Source organism: Cydia pomonella, chromosome 13, assembly GCF_033807575.1.
Source record: "Cydia pomonella isolate Wapato2018A chromosome 13, ilCydPomo1, whole genome shotgun sequence".
Lineage (NCBI taxonomy): Eukaryota > Metazoa > Arthropoda > Insecta > Lepidoptera > Tortricidae > Cydia > Cydia pomonella.
The window spans coordinates 12,997,784-13,020,829 of record NC_084715.1 but is presented as its reverse complement, the minus strand read 5'-3'; the positions used below and the strand labels follow the sequence as shown (position 1 = coordinate 13,020,829).

The following is a 23,046-nucleotide window of genomic DNA, read 5'->3' as shown; positions in this document are numbered from 1 at the left end:
CTTTTATTGTGATATATTTATCAATCTTCCTGTTAAAAACAAAGAAACAACGGACGAAAAACAAATAATTCTTCTGATTGTGAATTTCGTATTCCTGACTTTACAACTCATTTGGGTTAGACCGCTATCAAATTCTTATATTTCCTGAAAAAAAAAATATATTATTTTCATTGAAAAGTTTGGTTCTTTAGAATTACTTTTTTTTTTAAATAATTTAAGTAATTATGTATATTTCGTATCATCCACGATGACGCGCAGATTTGTTAAATCTAACCTTTAATAAGACGACAATACGAGTCAAGGCCCACGTCTTCGTGAATGACATGACTTATAGTAGCTACAACACAAAAATACAGCAAACTTTTCTGTATTTTTTTCTCACACCGACTTAAGCACCATACAATTAGCGATGTAATTCAAATGTACGGCTACAGAAGGTAAAGATTTGGGACATAAAGGTCGCTAAATACGATTTGTATTTGAAGATTTCGTATATATATAATATATACAGCTACCTTGAAAGTTACAAACCATTGTATTCCACAACTTATCAAAATTGTTGCTGAAATTGAGGGTAAGGTTATAGAACTTCAACTACAGCTACTCGGCCTGCAGGTCTCTGTATCAAACTCTACTTCGATTACTCGAAAAATATTGTTGACAAGTTATTTCACCAATACATCGATACATTGTTAATATTGCTAGGGTTACGTGCTGAATTTATATCTGTACACGTGTACACTCGTCTAAACGAGTTTTTAACCTGACCATGTCTAGATATATTGTTGTGTCATTTTTGTTCACATCTCTAGAGTATATTAACCATATGTGTATAGGTTTTTTGTATGAATTTAACAGTTTTGAATGATAAATCTTTTTCCGACTGTTTGGATGGTAGCTTGCAAAACGAAATCTACTCTTAACAGTTGCTTAATAAGAAACAGTGATAATTGCGTTATTTCTCGTGTTACTGTACAACTCTTCATATTAAGTAGTATGACATTTACCTAGTTTAGGTGTAAACCTTTCTACAGGTTTTTTTTGTCTATCAGCCGACGAGTAAGAGTCGATGTACATCATTTGTAACCAAATATGTCGTGACAATAACAAGTAACTGTAAATGTAAAAATAACTTGACATTTGTACCTAGGTATTATTTCTTTTACACAAATTGCTTTATTTTTATTTCGCTATGTCGCATTAATCACTCGTACCAACCAAAGCATTTACAAAACAAAATGTATATATTTTTAACATTTTTTTATATAATTATTTTTACATGATTGTAATAAAAAAGGATTCGTAAATGTTTCAGAGGACTGAATTAATGAGTTAATTTTATATATTTTCACTTTTGCGAAGAAACTAGTGAGACATATCATGTTACATGCCTAGTCCAAGCTAGTACAAACAGCGACACCCTTAACTGTTCATCGGTGGACCTTATGCTTTTTGTAATAAGGTTCACCGACGGACAGTTAACAGTGTGGGCGAGGGTCTCTGACTCGTGACCAAAGCGGCTATGGTATTGTTCCTTTTTAATAAGAATAATAACAATAATATCCTGTCAGTGCTATGACATCAGACACAGGCTTGTTCTCACTAGGTTTTCGTGCAACATTTTACAAACTTGTGTCCCTGTAATTAACTAACACAAGCGGGACTTAATCGCGTATTCAGTTTTAAATTTACTTCTGACGTTTCGAGGACGCGCACCAAAAAAGCGCACCATAGCAGAAAGAGTTAAGGAACATATCACAGCTGTCAAAAATCGTCAGGTGAACAAGTCTGCTGTGGCTGAACATATGGAGTTAGGACCAAACCACTGGATCGAGCTGCATAACCCTAAAACCCTTTCGATCGCTATTTCTACAGCAGAAAAGTGCGGGAAGCCGTTGAAATAAAAAAAACATTGCAATTTCAATCGGGACGGGTGTTTGGGGATCTCATCCACATGGAATCCAGTCATTAGTATATGTAAGCGAGAACGAATATCGACAGTCGATAAATCGAATATCGTTAGTGTTCTGCGTCGACAGAGTAACACTAACATCCCTAGTGCGCAAAATGTTCAAGTCAATAAACAAGTCCTAGTGCGGGTAGTTCGAAAAACTCGCGGCGGCTAGAAGATGTTGATGTCAACTTTAGCCAGTCTTCTCCGAGACCACGGGGACAACGCCGTCCTCGAAACGTCGGAGGTAAATTTAAAACTTAATACGCGATTAAGTCCCGCTTGTGTTAGTTAATAATGTGTAAAAATCTTGAAAGTATAAATCAGTGTTTTGTGTCCCTGTACTCGGTATAATTTTGTTAGACTTTTTGTTATAACGTTTTACTTTAATTTGTTTATATCATGATCCCTCAGCTAGTACTGAAAACAACTGTGGATATTTGATCTCATATTATGTATTATTGAGAACTATGAACATAAACTTGATTGTATATTGCAAGCGTAGTCTTTGAAAGTGTTATAGGGTTATAAGTTACAATTTCTCAAATGCTATTTTCTTTTATCGTTTGAATTGAAAACTGTAAGGAGAATTAGTCGGACCAAGGTTGAGGATATTGGTCGCGGTGAACGAAGCCAGATCGATTTTCTAAAGCAGAGCTTTAAGTAGCGGGATTCATACAGATGTAAGAGAATAGACTGACTTTAAACTCGTACTTTGATACAGGTATCTTGACAATTTTGTTGTATCTTCCTAGCGTGTAACACTGCGAAGTGCCTCTTCATCGTCTATAGATATTTAACTCTAAATCGTACCTCCGTTAGTTCCGTTTATGGTTTCGACCCGAGCACGCCCCGGCGTGTCTCGGTGTTCAGGCAGTCACTGTATCTGTATCGGGTACGTCGGGTACACGGTAAGTTCGTGTATCATTCGGATAGAGGATGGACCATGCCAGGTAGATCTCTCGTTTGGCCAAAATGCGTTACCATCGAGACTGATATGATAATGTAGAGTCGACGACTACACGTAAAACATAGTGAGACCTGCTTTTCGACGTACGCAATTATTTTTGAACATTTTGTAAATTTCGACGGCAAATATATATTTTTTACGGCTCTCCTTTGGAATAAAGAGTATTTTAATCTTGTCATTGCTCAAATCAAATTTTTTATTAGGAGCCATAATGCCGAATTTGAAATTGTAAACGATGTGATGTAATATTCCAAGTTGCTGATGTACATATAGTAGGTACCTATTGATTATTCAGTTAATGAATGTGATAATGTAAGAATCGTTCTAATATGAATGTTGATAGCTTGACGAGGAGTGGCTGCGAGGAGCGCCCGGCTCATAGTGGCGCGTCAAGGAGTTAGGTATTAAGAAGGTGCTGACTTGTTAGATTGGTTCGTAGTGTAACGGCGTAAAGGCGGGCTTCCACTAGTGTGCGGCACAAGCATTTTTGTATTGAACATGCTTGTGCCGCACACTGGTGGAATCCCGCCTTAACAGACTTGTGACTGAGAGCAGGGTTTAAACTAATTATCCTTATCCATGTTTCTTGGATACGACTTGAGAACGACTGTTAATGGACGTGACCAAACAATGAACTGTAGAATGGAGCGCGTATTGAATATTGAAGTAATGTACGAATTTATTGTTTTCATCTCATTAGTCATTAGAATTCTCATCGCCTTAAGTTTTATAGCGAGCTGCAGCAACTTATAGATTCTCGTATTGTCTAGTGGATAAACATGTGATTGTCGTATTGAACTGCTGCTTTACAAAACATGAGACATGAACATGGAAGAAAAAAACCGAGCCAGTATTTAAAATCCGGAATTTCTGTGTAAAATTTTCCCGATAAGTGCAATATCTAGCCGTAATGTTAAAAATATTCTAGCAAACATATATTATAAAATTTGAGTATGTAGTCATTGAATATTTTAAAAGTTTTTTATACATTCGTCTTGAAACATTCAATGTAATACATGTATATTGAGTTGCAGTTTGTTGATCGCTAACGTTTCGGCGTAATAGTACCCGCTTCGTGGTCATATTTACATTGCTTCCTGTCAGCTTCCGTGATGCTTCTAGATTCCCTCACTAATTCCAAAATAATCTTAAATGCTTTACATACAATACTTAGACTTATGTCACAGGTCCAGGTTGTAATTTAGGATATGTGTAAGCCTCTCCCAGTGTCGTTACCTAAGTTAAGGTTTAGTGACCCGAAGAATATTAGCCGTTAAAGTGTGCTATACAAATAGTCCCTTACAGACAAGTTGTACCATGAATAGGTGAGGAAGGGCTTTTCGGACTAAGGGTGCTTACAGTATGCGTCAGACCTGTTTTATAAAACTAGAAATGCAATTTTAACAGATTTAAACTTGCAGTACACTGCCTTGTTTGATGCGCGACGTGATGCCTTTCGACAAGGATTGCGGTTTAGACGTAAAATTGAAACTTCTACGAGTGGCTTATAAAATGGGATCCAGGGCTCGCCTAATTGCTGTAAGCGCCATTCGTCCCCGAAGTGAAATGTTTTTAAAGTACATAAAGATATTTTTGTATGTTTTGGGTAGGACTTGCGAGAAGGAGAGTACCATAAAAGTAACTTGGCTAGGTCTTTAGATTTGATAGTTATTTTATAGATGGTTAATATTATTTTAAAGTTTGCTTTTAGATGAAGGATAGGTTTATAATTTTTATGACTATGATATTAAATACTAACATATAAATAAACTAAACCAAAAGTGCCCATTGAGATAAGTTTACAATTCAAACAAGCCTTTTGTTTAGCATTTTGTTAAAAATAATGTTTAGGCGACAAAATTAGGGTATAAGAAAATTATCGGAGGATTGTTGAGTTTTAGTTATCTAAAATTGTTGAGGTTTATTGATAAAAAAATTGATTTAGTTTTTTTTACATGCAGTGCTCAACAAAAGGCTTGATCTTTTAGAGGCATTAATTAACATCATTAATAATAGTGTCTACATTAAGTAATCATAAGAATGGTTTTATTATAGTTTTGTTTCAGAGAAGAAATTCTAATTACTATTTTTGTTTCCAATATTTTATCACTTTACCTGTTTTCACTGTAATGTATCTTGCTGTATTGCAGACATATCCAATATACAGACTGATTTAACTGCATTTTATTATTTTCTTTATAGTATACCTAAATGCTATTGTCGCCCATTGAATTGAAAGCCACCGTGATTATGAAATCATGACATGACCCGCATCACCGGCGTGATGCGTGTCAGCATTATGGGCTGCAAAGTTCTGACGCCAGAGTGCAGCACTATCATATTACATAAACAATAGAGTAACTTATACATACTATGCCTTGAACAGTTTTTTGAAAAGTATTTACTGTGACATTGATGCATCAAGTCAAAGCGGTTTGTTTATATTACAGAGGCCTACCGCGAAACACTCAAGCAAGAGGGATAAAGAGGCAGATGACGAAATTTCGATTTTTGTGTTAGGCCCTCAGTATGAGGCAGGGGTAATTATTACGCAGAGTTTTGCGTAATATCCCCTGTTCGTCGCGAGATCTTTTGTAAAGTTGCAGCACTGATAAATTCGCTACTTGACGCTATATGTCGACTACGAAAATAACGCGTGTTTTGGTAAGAAAACTGATGTATGGAGTTATCACTCTCTCCTTACTTACTTATCTATAGTAATAGGGTTACGATTGCCCTAAAGAACCCTAAAAAGGTGATTTCTGCTTTATAATTACTGTGTAAGGTAAGAGGTAGAAGTTTGTTTACTTATATAGAATCTGAGGTAATTATTCCATGAACAACTGATGGCATGATTTAGCAATTTTACTAAATGGCACAGCGCCATCTAGTCTATCAGTATATTCGTAACCTAATGAAATTCGTGTTTGTGGTGGGGGGGTGTTTTCAGAAAATAGTGTACAAGTTTTGGTGTTAATTTCATAAACAATAAGCGATTTTAAATCCAAAAACTTCATTCCCGTAAAGATTTCATGCTTAATCGATAACACTGTTACCAAATTGACACCGATTTTGGCAACTACCTACTTGCTAATTGGGTACCGTAAAACACCCTATCTTCGCCTACTTTTTGACATGTTTTTTAAGTTTTCTCTTAAGGTACATGTTTATAGTGTCTAAATGGTATATATTACGGTAACACCTAAATTTAATTAACAAATAACCCAATTTTGTGCATATTTAAAAAGGAGCGCAAAGACAATAGGCGAAGTTTCATCTTTTTGCCTAATTTCGCCTACATTACATTATCTAGCATGACAGAACATAAGCACACGCCATTAAAATCATGTTCTAACCTCTGTATGATTCACGTAATTTATATTGAATCGTTCGCCAGTGTCATTAAGGTCCTATTACGCACATATTTTAACCATAGGCGAAAATAGGAAGACATCCTGCGTGTTTTCATACATATCACGACGATAGTTCAGGGTTGTCAAAAGTCATGTTTTTCCCAACTGCCGCAATTAAAGAGGATTTCTGGTTTTCATGTCATAAAACATGTATAGGAAAAAACATTTCAAAATCAACCACAAAATGTATTTAAAGAGTAATATTAATTGAATCCTTCTTCAACCTAGCGTTTTCCCGGCCTAGCGCCAGGGTCCGCTATCCTACTTAATCTTGTCTACTTTGCCCGGTCTTCGGCATCCTCAGACGTGAGATTGTTCTCTCCCATGTCCGCTGTTACGAGGTCCAGCCAGCGCTTTTTAGGCCTACCGAGGCCGCGTGATCTAGGGCCTTGGACAGTGAGGTTGAGGCATCTATTTCCGACGTAGTCTACTGGTCTGCGGCTTATATGGCCATACCATCGGTAGCGATTTTCCTGCTGCTACGTCACGTATTCCGAGTCTGCCACGGATGTGTTCGTTACGTATGCGATCTAATCGCGTAACGCCACACATCCATCGCAACATCTTCATCTCGGTAACGTGGAGCTGCTGGACTCTTCCGAGGACAGGCCAGGTCTCACTATCATATATATATAGTATAACTATATAGTGGATATGTATAGTAGGACTGGGCGGATGATGCTCTTGTACACAAGGCCCTTTAGCTTTATCGGTATCCTAGGGTAGCAGATGACACCGGTTACTTCTCGCCATTTTGCCCAATCAGCATTTATTCGGGCTTGGACGTCGTGATCGATTTCACCAGATTCGTGCAGCACGGAACCAAGGTATTTGAATTTATTCGTTTTCACGACAAATTCGTCTCCTACCTTTATGGGAGTAATATTAATTGAATATTTAATAAAAATAACCTTGCTTTCGTTAGGTTAAATAGATATAAAGCAAGCTGCATAATTGCATGTGCAAATCATGAATACATTCATTCATAAAATTTCTACGCAATTTGGCAGCTGGGTGTGATCAAAAACAAAGATTTGAAATGACCCAATAAGTAGCTCAATATTTTATTTCACGAATTAAGATATCTCCCAAAAATTGCTTGATTTGTTAAAGAAAATACAAAAATCACCATATATGTGCCTTTCACATTTGAAGAGTTCCCTCGATTCCCCATGGATCCCATCATCAGAACTGAGTTTTGACGAAAATGGGACCAATCTGTATATATATAAATTCAAACAAAAAAATAATTTTCAAAATCGGTTCAGAAATGACGGAGTTATGGAGTAACAAACATTAAAAAAAAACAACCGAATTGATAACCTCCTCCTTTTGAAATCTTGAAGTCGGTTAAAAAGTAAGCAGTGTTGGCACAAATAAATTTCGCAATAGATATGGTAGTTTAATATGTCATGTTTGATACCAATTTTAGTAGAAAATTGAATATGTATAATTTGGGCGAAGTTTGGCTTGACAGGCGAGATTAGGGTGTTTTGCGGTAGTCTGTTCGGAAAGAGAAGACTCGTGGAATGTATGGGGCCCACTACATTCCACGACTCTTCTCTTTCCGAACAGATTACACAATTTTCTGAAAATTCTGCTGCTACGCGGTACAGCGTCATCTAGCGTGCTATTGGGTAATTTTAAAAATGACTAGTTTTAGCACTATGTTTAGCACATTATCCCAAGAAAAAAATGTTGCCAGCGATATTTTAGAATCATACGGAACAGCGCCATCTAATGTGCGATTCGTAAACGAATTTAAATGGTTATATTCTTTTTGGGTATAATCTGTGTTAATTTTAAACTAGTTGGGGTAATTTGTATCTAAAGAATAATTTTAACAGAGCATTCAGGATTTTCATAGCGCCATATAGCAAGGAGTTAGCTGAATATATAAAACTCATAATTCTGGGGTCACTACATTGCGCAAAGGAACTTAAATCTTAATAGCTCATTAGCTTTGAGCTTAGCTACTATGAAGTACCTATTGTACAACATCTTTGCAAATAAAGAACTTGAAACTCACTGCACACTGTATACACTTTACCATAATTATGTTGTGAAATGTGTCAAAATCAATTCATAACCAGGTTCAAAATTTACAAGAATAGAAGATTAGAAGTTAGGTGGTGGTTGTTTTGAGGGCAATCAACACACCATAAAAATATACACATTTTTATTTTCTTAATACTGTAAACTGCGTTTGGTCTGTATGTCATCTAACAATATTCTAAGTTCTTCATCCTCTATCCGGCCTTCTAGTGATGGTATTAGTGCTTTAGCTTCTTCAGGGGTCTCCGGGCACAAGTTTGCTAAACTTGCTATTTCAAATTTGTGTAACTTTTTTACTTGTAGAAGGCTAAAACAAAAATACGTACTTAATATGTGTAATACTGGAAGTGCCTTTTTTGTGTGAAATTTAGTGTTTATATAGTATAACCAAAACAAAAATGGTGTGTGCCTGAGAAGATATAGATTTTTAGTCACCAGATGTAAGAAAAGTAAGTAAGAAGTTTTTATACAAAAACTTTTTTTATATTTTTAGTTTAAATGTTCTATTATGATAAAAAAATAAAATAAAAAAGTAAGTATGTAAACACTTTTTGTACGAGAAAAAGAAATATTGATTACATCAGATAGAAAATAATTGGGTAGTACAAAAATGAGCTTATCCCTAAGAGGGATCTCTTCCTGTTAACCTATATCTAAAAGAGTAATTAAAAAATATACCTAAAGTAATTATATATTATAGTATATATCTCTTCATATATCGTTGGGGATAGTGCAATACCGCGTAACTAACAAATGCAGTAAGGTTCAATTACCTTGTACATTGTTTGAATTTCGAACTCTTACGACTTGCGCGGTATTGCACTATCCCTGACGATATGTATGAATAAATATAAATATATATTATCAACACACACATCTTTCCACCTGTCTGTAGGTTCTTTGTCTGAGAGCCATAGTTTGAGATTAATTTGTATAACTCTAAATTTTATGTAATGATAACAATATTTTTCCTTAAAATCAAAAAGGTAAATAATGTATGTATAGAAAAAAATTAACATACTTCCTGACTGCTGTAATAGTTTCTTTGTTCTTGAACTTCTTAAACATGTTAGTGTATGTTAGTGTCTTCATAAATACTTCAGAGAATTCTTGTTCCTCCTCGGCCGACTCATTCTGTGCCTTTCTGTGCTCCAGTAACATGTCTACTTCAGATATCAGCAACGTCTCTGCGTTTTCGAACTCTGTAATGTCAAAACCCTGATAAAAGTGTTTACTGTACAGGTAAATGGGATTCACTGGGTATGGGCTTGTGCACGCGAATCAAATCACGCGAGGTTCGATAGGGGGGGGGTATTGTATTGTATTGTATTCGGGCGATTTTCCGCAACTCGACGACTTGCGCCTATTTTGCGTGATATGTTGGGGGTGGGCTAGTCCTGCCAGCCCAGCTCCTCGAGGAATCCTATCAAACCTTTAATGTTGAGTAGGACCTAGGGGAGGTCTCTCGGAGATCCGAGATGTTTAGCCCTGTATGGAGTCACTCCGCTGCATTCCAGCACCACGTGAGAGGCTGTTTCTTCTGTCTCCATGCATCCTCGGCACAGGGGACTGTCTGTGACACCTGTTGTGAAAAGATGTTTGTTAAATAGTCCATGACCTGTTATAACACTGGTTACCATACTCAGTCGGACCTTCCCTAGTTGCAGGAGCGCCCTTGTGAGTTTTCCGTTGATGCCAGGCATGGCTTCTTTTGCCTGTCTGCATCCAGTCTGGTTCAGCCAGTGTTCTGTGTGTAGTTTCTCTGTACGTGCCAGCAGCATTGAGCGTACCTTGCTAAACGGTATCGGAAGAATCGGTTCTGGACCAATCGATACGCTGTCTGTTTTGGACCCATCAGTGAAGATTCTCAGCTCCCGGGGATTGAGTCCTTCATGATTGTCGTCCTCATATAACTGTATTTTGTACCTTTTATCGAAGATAGCTTGTTTGTGAATCCGATCTGTGCCTGACCTAAGCACTGGAAATTCGTCATACACCTTTTCCAGGCATTTTGTGTGAAGAGCTCCGGTGATGTTAGATAAGAAGACCGCACGTGTATTTTTCTATAGTGAACGAAAGTAAGAAAAAATATCAACTACATACTTTTTCTCGGTTTCGTTAAACATAAATCTTCACTTGGCACTTCAAAATAGCGAGTATAAACAGAATTTGCTCTATACAATACAATTTATCTTAAAATTAGGTCGAATGAAAAAATAAAATAAAAATACACGTAAGGTTGTGGGAGGGGGGGGGGGGGGGCGGTTTAGCCAAGAACCTCACCAAACCAAATATCACCAAGGGGGAGGGGGGGTCAAAAAAGTTTCCAAAAAAACCTAGCGTGATTTGTGCACAAGCCCTATCAACAATCAGGGAAAGATACTATATGACTAAGATTAAACTCTAGTGCTAAAAGCAAAGACATTACGTTTACTACTAACTTACTCAAATAAAGGACTAATCAGAAATAGGAAGAAATTGTTAATAAGTGAATTAAACTATCAGTTACCTTTCGGAAACCGTAAATCGGCGGCGTCTTCCTCAATAACATCTTGTATTGGTCCAGACATTGTTGATTGATTTGACTTGCTTAAACGAATATTAGGATTTCATTAATTGTATTTAATAAATTGGTTGTTATTTGTATCTACATTCAAGATTTTAGATTAGAACGTAGTGATTATCTTCTCTTTGGATTTTATTATTTGCGCGAGTTCACCGAGTTTAGAGAAGCCACAATACTGACCAGTGTTGCCAGGGCTCTGGAGTCATAAGTTACGTTTCGTTTCCCTAAAAGTCACATTTTTGCTGCTTAAGTCACATTTTTAGGATTCCGTACCCAAAGGGTAAAAACGTACCGTAAACGTAAAAACTATTACTAATACTCCACTGTCCGTCTATCTGTCTGTCACCAGGCTGCCCACCCTTCGTGGGCGAGTCTGACTTGCACTTAAGCGCCAATTACATTCCTGTTCCCGATTTCGGGTCCGAAATCAGTCCCGATTTCGGGCATGATAATCGTTTTCGGGCCCGAAAAAGAATATTTTTCCGTTTCACTAAATATCAGCACATCATTTACAATATTTGAAATGTAAAAAAATGGTTCATATGCAAAAATATCAAACGTTGAACATTTTTGGCAATTAGAGACAAATTATTTTTAACATTTCAAATATTGTTAACGATGTGCTGATATTCCGTGAAACGGAAAAATATTCTTTTTCGGGCCCGAAATCGGGTCCTGATAAAGTTTGGATGTAATTGGCACTTTAACCGGTTTTTATAGTATAGTAAACACCCATATAATGGAGGCACCCAGACGGGATGATCAAATCGACCGATTCGATCAGAAAATAACCTGGCATCATACTCCAATGTTAGTTTTATGGTGATATTTGAACGCTGTAAAACGATACGTGGTGATATTTGAAAAAAAAGCGGCCAAGTGCGAGTCGGACTCGTCCATGAAGGGTTCCCTACCATTTATGATGTATTAAAAAAAAACTACTTACTAGATCTCATTCAAACCAATTTGCGGTGGAAGTTTGCATGGTAATGTACATCATATATTTTTTTTAGTTTTATCATTCTCTTATTTTAGAAGTTACAGGGGGGAGACACACATTTTACCAGTTTGGAAGTCTCTCGCGCAAACTATTCAGTTTAGAAAAAAAATGATATTTGAAACTTCAATATCATTTTTGAAGACCTATCCATAGATATCCCCCCCCCCCCCATGTTTGTTTTGTTTAAATTTTATGACGTTTTTGCCATTTGGCTACGGAACCCTAAAAAGCGCTGGTGGCCTAGCGGTAAGAGCGTGTGACTTGCAATCCGGAGGTCGCGGGTTCAAACCCCGGCTCGTACCAATGAGTTTTTCGGAACTTATGTACGAAATATCATTTAATATTTACCAGTCGCTTTTCGGTGACGGAAAACATCGTGAGGAAACCGGACTAATCCTACCAAGGCCTAGTTTACCTTCTGGGTTGAAAGATCAGATGGCAGTCGCTTTCGTAAAAACTAGTGCCTACGCCAAACCTTGAGATTAGTTGTCCCCAGCTCCCCAAGCGGGCCCCAGGCTCCCATGAGCCGTGGCAAAATGCCGGGACAATGCGAGGAAGATTTGAGCGTTGTAAAATAAAAAAAACAACAACAACAACAAGTGCCGGCAGAAGTGAAAACTTGAATAATAACGTTGTGCATTTTTGATATTTTGGAATGGTTAGGGAATAATTTTGCACGAATTGCTTTAATTATCAGTATAAAAGTACAATCATTTATGTGGTAAAAAACAATATTCATTTATTGCGCTGTCGTACACAAACATGACAATTTATATTACATTAAAAATTTAACACTTCAGAACTATTACAATTATTTAACTGCACTTGTGTGTAACTTGCACAACGTTAATATTTAAGTTGCGCCAGCGGTCTACTGGCTTCAATGACATTGTAACAGTTTTTCGATCAGGTCACGAATCTGTCGGTCACGTGACCTGTCGCGAGTTTAACATTTTTTCCCCATCACAAATAGTGCACAGCGCCGCTAAAGAAGTTTTCACTTCAAAAATGCTCAAAAACTAGCGTCACCAATTTGTATTCTTGCGTCCACACCTCCATATTATCGGTAATAATCGGTGGTTGAATTTGGCAGCCAAATTGGCATTTGCGTCCGCACGGCCTGGGGCCTGCCGCGACAACCAAAATCATTAAGACTTAATTAGAGTGACAGAGAAAAATGGCTGCAATTAACGAACTTCGATTTTCGCGGTTATAGCCCTGATTAGATCGGACAATTTCATCAGATTGGCGAAAAATTGTCTTGTCTGGACACGGGTCCAAAAATCGGCTAGCTTAAAAAGTCACAAAAATTGCCTCAAAATCGTAAGTCACGCACATGTCACACAAGAAGGCGAAAAGTCACGAAAAATGTGACTTTTGTGACCATCTGGCAACGCTGATACTGACATTACTGACGGCTGACGGTTAGCCAGCCACAGCCAGACATGTCACAGACCATAGACAACATACGAAAGACAATTACATTTTTAAATAAAGGTTATTCACACTATTCAAAAAAGCGCTGGTGGCCTAGCGGTAAGAGCGTGCGACTTGCAATCCGGAGGTCGCGGGTTCAAACCCCGGCTCGTACCAATGAGATTTTCGGAACTATGTACGAAATGTTATTTGATATTTACCAGTCGCTTTTCAGTGAAGGAAAACATCGTGAGGAAACCGGACTAATCCCAACAAGGCCTAGTTTTACCCTCTGGGTTGGAAGGTCAGATGGCAGTCGCTTTCGTAAAAGCTAGTGCCTACGCCAAATCTTGGGATTAGTTGTCAAAGCGGACCCCAAGCTCCCTTGAGCCGTGGCAATATGCCGGGACAACGCTAGGAAGAAAAAAAAAACTATTCAAATTTGGTTATTCTCTATTGTTTATTTTAAGCTGGTAGCACCGGTAGACCGAATCCATATAACGGTGGATGGTATTCCACTTGCCCAATTTCTTTGTCAAATGTGCATTGCGTCTCACTGTCTCATTAAGCAAAATGTGAGATGCAAATACACATTGGACCAAGATTTTTTTAAATCGAACTGTCCGTGCGTGTATCATTATGGCTGTGAATTACTACCTTTATTAGAAAAAAAAAAGGTTGGCTTAAAGGACTCGCATCCAGGCCATAAATATAAAAAAAAACAAACGAATTGTCAACAAATTTGACATTCATTAAGAGGTTATGTTTATGTTTTTCTATTTTTAACATTTTCAAGAAGCAGTGTTGAAAATTTTGGGTTTTCTTCATTACATGTATATCTTCATTACACTTGAAAATGCTCAATTCCCCTACTAAAAGTATGTATCTACTAACTATAAATATTAAAATGAATGTCATATTCTCTCTACCATTACGTTTGTGGCTTATTTTAATTTTAGGATTGCCGACGCAAAGTGAAGATACGCGCGGAATTTCTAAGACAGTATTTACTCACGTATCTCGTCTTCATGGACTTCTTAATGACTGGATCAGAGTACGCGACAAGGGAACCAAGTTCTGTAAAGCGGTGATCGCACTTAAACTACACGAGTGCACCAATGATTATTATCCTCACCAGTTACAACCGCTCACTGAAAGCCTAATGGAAGTTTTGGAAAACCTAAACGATATAATCGAAGGTATGTAATCCGAGTTAATTATGTACAATTGATAATTACATATAAACTTTGTTACTTCTAAAGAAGTTTCTAAGGGTGTCCAGTTCTCCTTGTGAGTGACCTGAGATGTATAAATAATTGCTCACGCAAGCAAATTCGGCGTTATTCGTTGAGTTTCAGAAACCTGCCTGTATTACAATACAATAGAGTATCTATCAAGAAGTTCCTGAAAGTAGCGTACTCAATCATCTTATAAGCTTTTAGACACTACGCCTATCTTGTGCGGAGCGTAATCATGAACCTTGTTGGAATGCACAAAGGTTGATACTGGGCTGTAGCCGCATGCATCAGTTGATGTCTTGGGCAGTCAAAGGGATAATGAGGAACAGATTTTACTTTTGGTGGGGAACCTCTGCTTCCCAAGCCCCTTCAATCAGCAATGGTTCTCTTGTAATATTAATACATATCTCTTCAGGAGTAGCCGTCATAAATAAGCAATTACAAGCCTTAGCTAAGTTACAGCAGGTGGCACAACCTGTTATATTGACTTGGACCGCAAAGGATGTTTCAGAAAATGTGATTGAAGTATTTAACACCCTGCAGCAGGAGTACAGGCTTAAATCTGTTGTTACAGGTATGTTAGCCTTTTGAATTTGGTTTACTTAAGACTAAACACAACATATGGTCACAGAGTATGAATAATTCCATACATTGACTTGTAAATTGAAAATTTTGTGTAGATTATTTACGTTTAACGACGTTTTTTGCTATTGGCCAACATTTACGAGTTATTTATGAAAATATAGAAAAATTGACCATAAAATTGATTATAATGAACATTCCCGCTTTAATATCTTTTTAAATATTGATCTTTGCGAAAAAGTGTACAGAATCATTCTTGTAGGCAATTTTATATAGATTATTTACATTTAACGTTTTTTTGCTATTGGCCACCCGTTTACGAGTTAATTATGAAAATATAGAAAAATGGACAATAAAATTGATTATAATGAACATTCCTGCTTTAATATCTTTTTAAATATTATATATTTGCGTAATAGAACATTTATTGCTACAGGCCAATATTTGCGAGTTATTAAAAAAAAAATCCGGCCAAGAGCATGTCGGGCCATACTCTTCCGTCACAATAAGCTAAACTGGAGCTTAAAGTATGGTAGATTGATAACCAAGGGATGAACTGTGGGTGTACGTCTTTTTACTATGAAGGGGAAACTTTTTGCGATAACTCAAAAACAGCTAAACTGATCATATCCGCTATAGTTTTCATTTAATATCTTTCTTAAGCTCTACTTCCAAGATTTTTTCATATTTTTTGGACCTATGGTTCAAAAGTTAAGAGGCGGGGAGGGACACATTTTTTTTTCTTTCGGAGCAAGTATTTCCGAATATATTGACTTTATCAAGAAATGTTTGTTGAAGACCCCCATTAGTTTTGAAATACCTTTCCAACGATATCCCACACTATAGGGTTGAAGCAAAAAAAAAATGTTCACCCCCACTTTACGTGTAGAGGAGGTACCCTAAAAAAAAAAATTTTAGATTTTATTGTACGACTTTGTCGGCTTTATTCATTTATATATCCATGCCAAATTTCAGCTTTCTAGCACTAACGACCACGGAGCAAAGCCTCGGACAGACAGACAGACGAACATGGCGAAACTATAAGGGTTCCTAGTTGACGTTTTTTCCTTCGTTTAAAGATAAAGATAATATTCCTTTATTGACAGAACTGTGTACATTTAGATGTTGTGGGTAAAATAAAGTCCAACAGCTTGCCCATTTCGGACGTACAATAATAAACTTAAAACTAGTGAAATATACTAAAAGTAACAAAACATTAACAACAATACTATTTCAAAATAATTTTAACCATTTATACACATAAAATATTCATTTAGATCAGGGGTTCCCAAAGTGTGCGCCGCGGCGCCTTGGTGCGCCGTAGAAAGTAAAGAGGGGCGCCGTGAGTTCTATCATTATCCGGAACTACAAATATTCGCGGGTACCTATTTGAGCGCTCGCATCGGTAAATAATATAGCGTCGTGTCACTCTTTTTCGACCGTGATTTTAAATTTACAAGGGCGCCGTTGCAAACTACTAAACTTGTAACTGCGCCGCATGTTGAAAAAGATTGGGAACCCCTGATTTAGATTGTAGAAGCTTTTTATTAACAGCCATTTCTTGAGCTTATTTTTAAATGCGATGCCTTTTTCCGACTTAATATATTCAGGTAAATGATTAAAAATCTTAATTCCGGAGACATAAGAGCTCTTGGTAAGTATAAAACTAGAAGATCTAACTGTACATACATCATATTTATATTGTGTTCTTATATTATTTTTAGGTTAATTTTTTTGGTAAAAATATCAGTTTGTTCCTTAACTAATATGCAAATTTCTAATATATAAATACACGTCAGAGTTAATATTTTATAGTCTTTAAAAACGTCTCTTAGGGATTCCATATCTCTCAGCTTAAATATAATTCTGAGACATTTCTTTTGAAGAAGAAATGTTGATTCAACGTTTACCGAATTGCCCCAAAATATTATACCGTACGTCAAGTGGGGATAAACATTTCCATAATACGCCTTCATTGCGACATCGATCGCTTGAAGTTATATTAGAAAGTATGGATAATGCATAACTTGTGCTGGCTAGTTTTTTATTTACATTTTCAGCGTGATACTTCCAGTTTAAGTTGCTATCTATTGTAATACCTAAAAAGTTTGTACTATTTACTTGTTCAATGCTTTTACCGTTTATTTCTACATTTAAAATATTTGATGTCTGCTTATAGTTAACAAATTGTACAACTTTTGTCTTGTCCAGGTTCACACTTAGATTCAAGGCTGACAACCAATCAATTACAAGTTTTAAGGTATTTTTTAATTCATCGACTATATCTGACCCGTTTTCTTCAGACAAACATAACACACAGACATAACATAAGAGAGGTCCCAAGACACTGCCTTGAGGTACCCCTTGCGAATTCATGTCATATTTTGATATTACTTTTGTTACGGTCTTTGTATTCTTATCATATGAGTCTAATAACGTAGCTTGTGTTCTTTTATTAAGATAATTCTGCATTAACTTTAAAGCAACTCCTCGTATCCCGATATGCAAAATGTTGAATATAGCTAATGTAGTATTTTTTCCTTTTTGAAGCCCAAATTGAAATTCATTTATTATTTTATGTCTATCAAAAAATGATGTCATGCGATTTAATATTACTTTTTCGAATATTTTTGAGAAATTTGGCAGTAATGAAATTGGTCTATAGTTATTCATGTCTAGTTTTGGTGGCCGATTACCCCTGTCTGTACTTAATGTACATAATGATATTGCTATTATACAAGTCATGAAAAAAAGATAATTTGGTGACATATTCCTATTGGGCGAAAAAGTGACAGAGACAAAATCACAACATTCTTTGTGCTTTTTGTACAAGTTGTGGAGTGTTACTGCTTAAAAAAGTGATCTTACACCAATTTTAAGGAAAGTCCTTTTAATATTTTTAACTGATTAATTTATATTTAACAAACAATTAAATATATATATATATTGTTTTTATTTCAGAGAACATAGCACATTGCAGAGATGAAAAACTATTAGACATGTATGCCACAGCATGGGAATTTGACACTTATTTTCGTGTGGAGTCTACAGCCTACTTGTTTTCTGAAGTTGGTTTAAATCCTATACAATAAAATTTGTAGAGTAGATCATTTGATTATTCTTTTGAGACCATTATAAACATTAATGATTAATATATGTAGCTTTCCATCAGGAAAGGGTACTTATGTTTCATGTACATAGGTCAAGTTCAAGTCCTTATTGTGTTTCTGATGGAGAGGTCATTACTTTATATATGTGAAGCATAAGAACACTTCTCTGATGGAAAGCCACATATGTAGTTGAAATTCATTGAGCTAAACCCAATTTGCAAAGAATGACAAAACAGATTCAAAACACAGAAGTCTTGATGGAGTGTTGAAGATCAATTCAATTAATTTCAACTCTAAATGGGTTGATCAACTTCTCTTTTTTTATCTTATCTGCCAGGAGGGAAACACTAATATTTTGATAGAGGGATTAATATAATATAAAGTAAATTTAATCTAGAGTAAAGTAAGATTAATTGTGGTATTATATAGGAAAAGGGATCTTATTTGTCGATGGCGCTTACGCCGCACTGCGTCGCGCAGCGTTATATTTATATCGGACCATCGTTTATGACGGCGGAAGCGCCATCGACAATAAGGTCCCTTTTCATAAATTACGTCACAATTTAGTTAGAGGAAGTAGAACTAAGGACTAATTAAATAAAGGAAGTAAAATGAATAATTTATCATTATCTATTGTCATGAAAATATTTCCTTGACTCCCAAAATCCATATACTACTAAATCTTAGAGAGTGGCGCATTAGACGAAAATGCACAAGCTACAAGAAAAAGTTGATTGACCTATTGAATCCTTGAAATTAAAAACCCAAGTATTTCCTCTCCAGAATATTTTAAGGATTGCAGGTGTTTAAAAGTGACCTTTTAATATTGCATGGCGACCTTCTGCAGGGCTGTCTCGTCACATGCGTGATCGGAGGCTGAACACCGCCACTAACAACTCGGGCGCCTGTCAAAGTGAGGCTGCACTCCTATATGTAAGTCCATTTTTCAACCATTTAACCTTTTGACCGCCAAAGACGTCAGCTAACATAATATAAACCTTCGTTCATTCCGAAGATTACAATAATGGCACGTTATAGACGTGTCGTTCAAAAGGTTAAACCGTTATTATACGATCTAGGTACATACAAGAAAACATAAAGCTGCATTTACATGATCGTAGCGTAGCAGACCGCTAATTCACACGACGCACTATGCGGCAGAATGTGACTGACGTTTGCAAAACGCCGCAATCGGAGCCTTAGCATTTAAACGGACCTTTGCCATACAGTATAAATTTAGGCATCATGGGTTATTACAAAGTTTAAAACTATTATAAGGAACACACATTGAATTGCACCAAATAAAAGTAAATTTATCTCCGTTTTTTTATCTCCAAGCAATGATTTTAATTGTAAGTAAGCCTAAAGTAAACTTAAACTACTTAAGAACTAAGCGATAGATAATTATCACAACGATTGCTTAGTTTTTTAATTATTAACCACTTGCACCAAAACACAAAGGATATGGCTCACGCGACCCTTTTGACCAAAGAGGTTCTGTAGACGTCCGTCCGCTCCGAGCGCCACGAAGTCAATGGCGGGCGATGGTTGTGCGCCGCGCGCTCATCTACCAGCCAGGTAGCCAGGTATATGTGTTGACGTTAGGGGTGATGGCTAAAGGTGGAGGCAAACTGGTTGCGCTTATATTATGATAAATTTGCTTTAATTATTCAATTTTGGTTGTCGAGTTAGCCGAAGCCAGTCGAGCAATGTCGTGGCCACCGCGTAAGGCGCGTAAGTTAATAGAAATCGAGCTACAACTCTTGCTCAGCAAATAATTTACAAACGGTCAACATTATAACGTGTGGTTACCTATAATTGGACAAACATCTACCCTTAATGTTATGTAAGCTACAGATTATTTTTTCTCTGATGTATTGTCTGTTGGTGATCCTAAAAAAAAAAAAAAAAAAAACAATATCGATCTGATTCTTTTACTTATAATTTATCTGCTTAATAAATGGTTGAGCTGCAAAACTATATTTGGTCAGCAAGATTTAAAAATTGGTTGGTAGAAGAAACATGTCTCTAAGTCTTATTGAGACGTATACATATTAAAGGAATGGTCATCTGATACTCGTATAATAAGGTGGCTGACATTTGATAAAAAAAATGGGCAGAGTTACAGGCGGAGCGAAATCAGCCCACGTGACATGATACTACACCACCATCCTCAACGTCACCAAAATATCAAAGTTACCAAAATGTCAAAGTCATCTAAAACCGAATAAGAGCGCCCAACTATCCATGTGGTCTTGTCTGCCCTACCCCCAGAGAGCAATTGCGACAACGGGGGCGCGGAAGGTGCTTCGTCACGCGAGGCCGGAAGGGCTGCTCTCCCGCAGAGCCGGAGCTACCCAGATCCAACAGCTTCCCTTTCCCTTTTTACCCTTGAATACACCCTCTACAACTTAAATACGCCCGTTTTGTGAATGAGCACTAAGTTTTTTAAAGGACAAAATGAAAGGGAAGTTATTAAATGTTTGTTTGGTTTTTTGTTTAAAAAATCAGCTGATCCGCAAAGGGGGGATTGGTTGATAGGGCATTAGGTTGGTTAGACATTTGCTGAGCAACTGATTTTTCAGCTAACCAATTTTTGCGGCTCAGGTAAATTGTAATCAGAAATGAAATAATAGGTACGCTTGATTGCTTAACAAATTTTGATTAATGGTGGATCGCTTACTGCCGATCAAATAATTTACTTGCCAACCAAATACATTTAGAGAAGCTCAGCAGTATAGCATTAAAATAGGTTTTTTTTAAATGACATCCATTTTTTAATTGTTTAATGTTCTTATTTTAAAAACTGGCAGTCATATGTTGTACCTCCGGTTTGACGCGAGCTGCGCACGAATAAAATATTCGATTTTCATACAATTTTCAGCGATCAATCGCGGCAGCGGACTGCCGCCTCAGATATGTCAGTCAATGACACCGCACCCTACGCCTAGAAACATCCCTGAACCGCACACAATGTTATCGCACCTCTGCAATACAATTAACTTTATCGTGGTGTTTATAGCTCACATAAATTTCTTGCCACGACGGTTACCTACTTAGGTCTGTCGAGTCGTTACGTTCGACCTTGACATTACGATTTACATAAGTCGATTTGAGATCAGTCACCGGTCGAGCGGGCGTAGCCCTGGCAACGGTGCCCAAACATTGCTCTAGACGTAGTTCAGTTATTTTATTGTTTGAATGTTTTGTAGGTAGGTAAGTACTCTCAACAGACTTTTGAGGGCATTTCGCTTGACCGTGCTATCGTTTTTCGACCAACTTCTACAGCAGCAGAAGACGTGTAGGTATTTTTTTAAGGTTTACCTATAATAATTTCAGTCTTTGTTATTTATGAGGCCTTTTATAAAAATCTCGAGGCATTGAGTTTATGTTTTAATGAAAATCAAGTCGTTTTCGTGCCTAATGTAAACTGCCTATCGATCCCATATTGATTCCATAAATGAAGGGTATACCTACTTCATTATATTTCCTAAAATACCTGTCCGCCCTCGGAATACCCAACTGGCGTGAAGTGGCGCAGAATAGGGTAGTGTGGCGCTCTCTAGTGTCAGAGGCTAAAATCTTTGTTTGGGTCACTGAGCCAGTGAAGTACTTCATTATATTTAAATCCTAACCAGTGGGTTGTATACTAACTATCACCATAAAACTTAATAGATGTCTAATAACAGACACGGAAATATACGCGAGACACCTACGGATTATTTTCTTAAGGTTATTTGCGTAGCGTAACAAATATTACCACAAGACAGGCATAAAAATAAACACGGAAGGACTGACGGTTTAAAAGGATTCGGGTCGGAAATTGACCTAAATTTTGCGGGGGATTGCGAAGCCACGTATTCCTATTGCACGCTGAATTATCGAGGATTTTAAATCGTCCAAACCAATGTAATTGTGACATCAAGATCCGATTCAACTACGAGTACTAACATAAATAATGTCTGGGGACCGTTTGTATGCAAGCGTAAGTATACATACTTATTTTTTTGTTTGTACTACGAGCTTTCACGAAACAGTTTAATGTGCTGATAACATGGGACAAACCGTATGTAGCGAAAAGCGAAGTTAATCAATACAATACAACAATACAATGCGTTTAATCAATACAACAATACAATGCTTTAATCAATACAATGCGTTAATCATGTTAAATATAACAATTATAGGACAATTTGAAAGAAACATCTGAAAGAAAAGATCACACACAAATCTGATGAATCTCTATTTACAAAATACGATACCATACAAAGTGTCTAGATAAAGTTTACTAATTTAGCGACCCGAGTTTTATCCTCCACAAGAGTTTTCGCCAGTCGTCTCTACCATACTCCCCACCAGTAGTGTAAAAAAGTATTGTTTTTAGAAAGTAATTACCTATTATTTGATGTACTGGTTTGCCCCAGGTGAGAGCTCTCCCCTGCCGTCGGTACGCGTTGGTAACGGTAGTACCTAACAGCGAAGGTAGTTGCCGGCGGGTGTCATCATTTCACGCCCAATTAGCTGCCTGCTAACTGCTTACAAATTTACTATAGGTAAAGATATGCGCGCATTAACGTACACCTGGTCCGGAATAAGATTTTGGCAAAATATGCAAAATACGAAACATGGGTGTGACCGAAAAGCGTAAATGGTATTAACCAGTTGTGTATGTTTTTTGCGACGAGTTATGTAACTGTTGGAACAATCGAGATACATATAGTACCGGTCAACAATAATATATCATC

The 23,046-nt window shown here is 36.9% G+C and overlaps 2 protein-coding genes across 2 annotated transcripts in view; one reads left to right on the top strand and one right to left on the bottom strand.

The window, feature by feature from the left end:
* Positions 1–8,496: 8,496 nt before the first annotated feature.
* Positions 8,497–11,118, bottom strand: LOC133524253 (DNA-directed RNA polymerase II subunit Rpb4). The gene is made up of 3 exons (XM_061860156.1): positions 10,899–11,118; positions 9,411–9,591; positions 8,497–8,696 (listed from the first exon to the last, which is right to left on the bottom strand). The coding sequence occupies exons 1-3, from the start codon at positions 10,957–10,959 to the stop codon at positions 8,522–8,524; spliced, it is 417 nt and encodes a 138-aa protein (XP_061716140.1). The 5' UTR covers positions 10,960–11,118; the 3' UTR covers positions 8,497–8,521.
* A 3,092-nt stretch (positions 11,119–14,210) lies between these two features.
* The window catches only part of LOC133524251 (uncharacterized), a 92,012-nt gene continuing 83,176 nt past the window's right edge, over positions 14,211–23,046 (top strand). Inside the window, exons 1-4 of the mRNA XM_061860155.1 lie at positions 14,211–14,249; positions 14,331–14,570; positions 15,025–15,183; positions 19,149–19,234. Coding sequence (XP_061716139.1) covers positions 14,228–14,249; positions 14,331–14,570; positions 15,025–15,183; positions 19,149–19,234 — 507 coding nt within the window. The 5' untranslated portion in view covers positions 14,211–14,227. The remainder of the gene's footprint in view (positions 14,250–14,330; positions 14,571–15,024; positions 15,184–19,148; positions 19,235–23,046) is intronic.

Coding starts and splice junctions, on each gene's coding strand:
- LOC133524253 (XM_061860156.1), bottom strand. CDS start 10,959: ATGTCTGGACCAATACAAGATGTTATTGAGGAAGACGCCGCCGATTTA. Junction 9,592..10,898: donor CGATTTACGGTTTCCGAAAG/GTAACTGATAGT, acceptor TTGACATTACAG/AGTTCGAAAACGCAGAGACG. Junction 8,697..9,410: donor ACTATTACAGCAGTCAGGAA/GTATGTTAATTT, acceptor TTTTTGTTTTAG/CCTTCTACAAGTAAAAAAGT.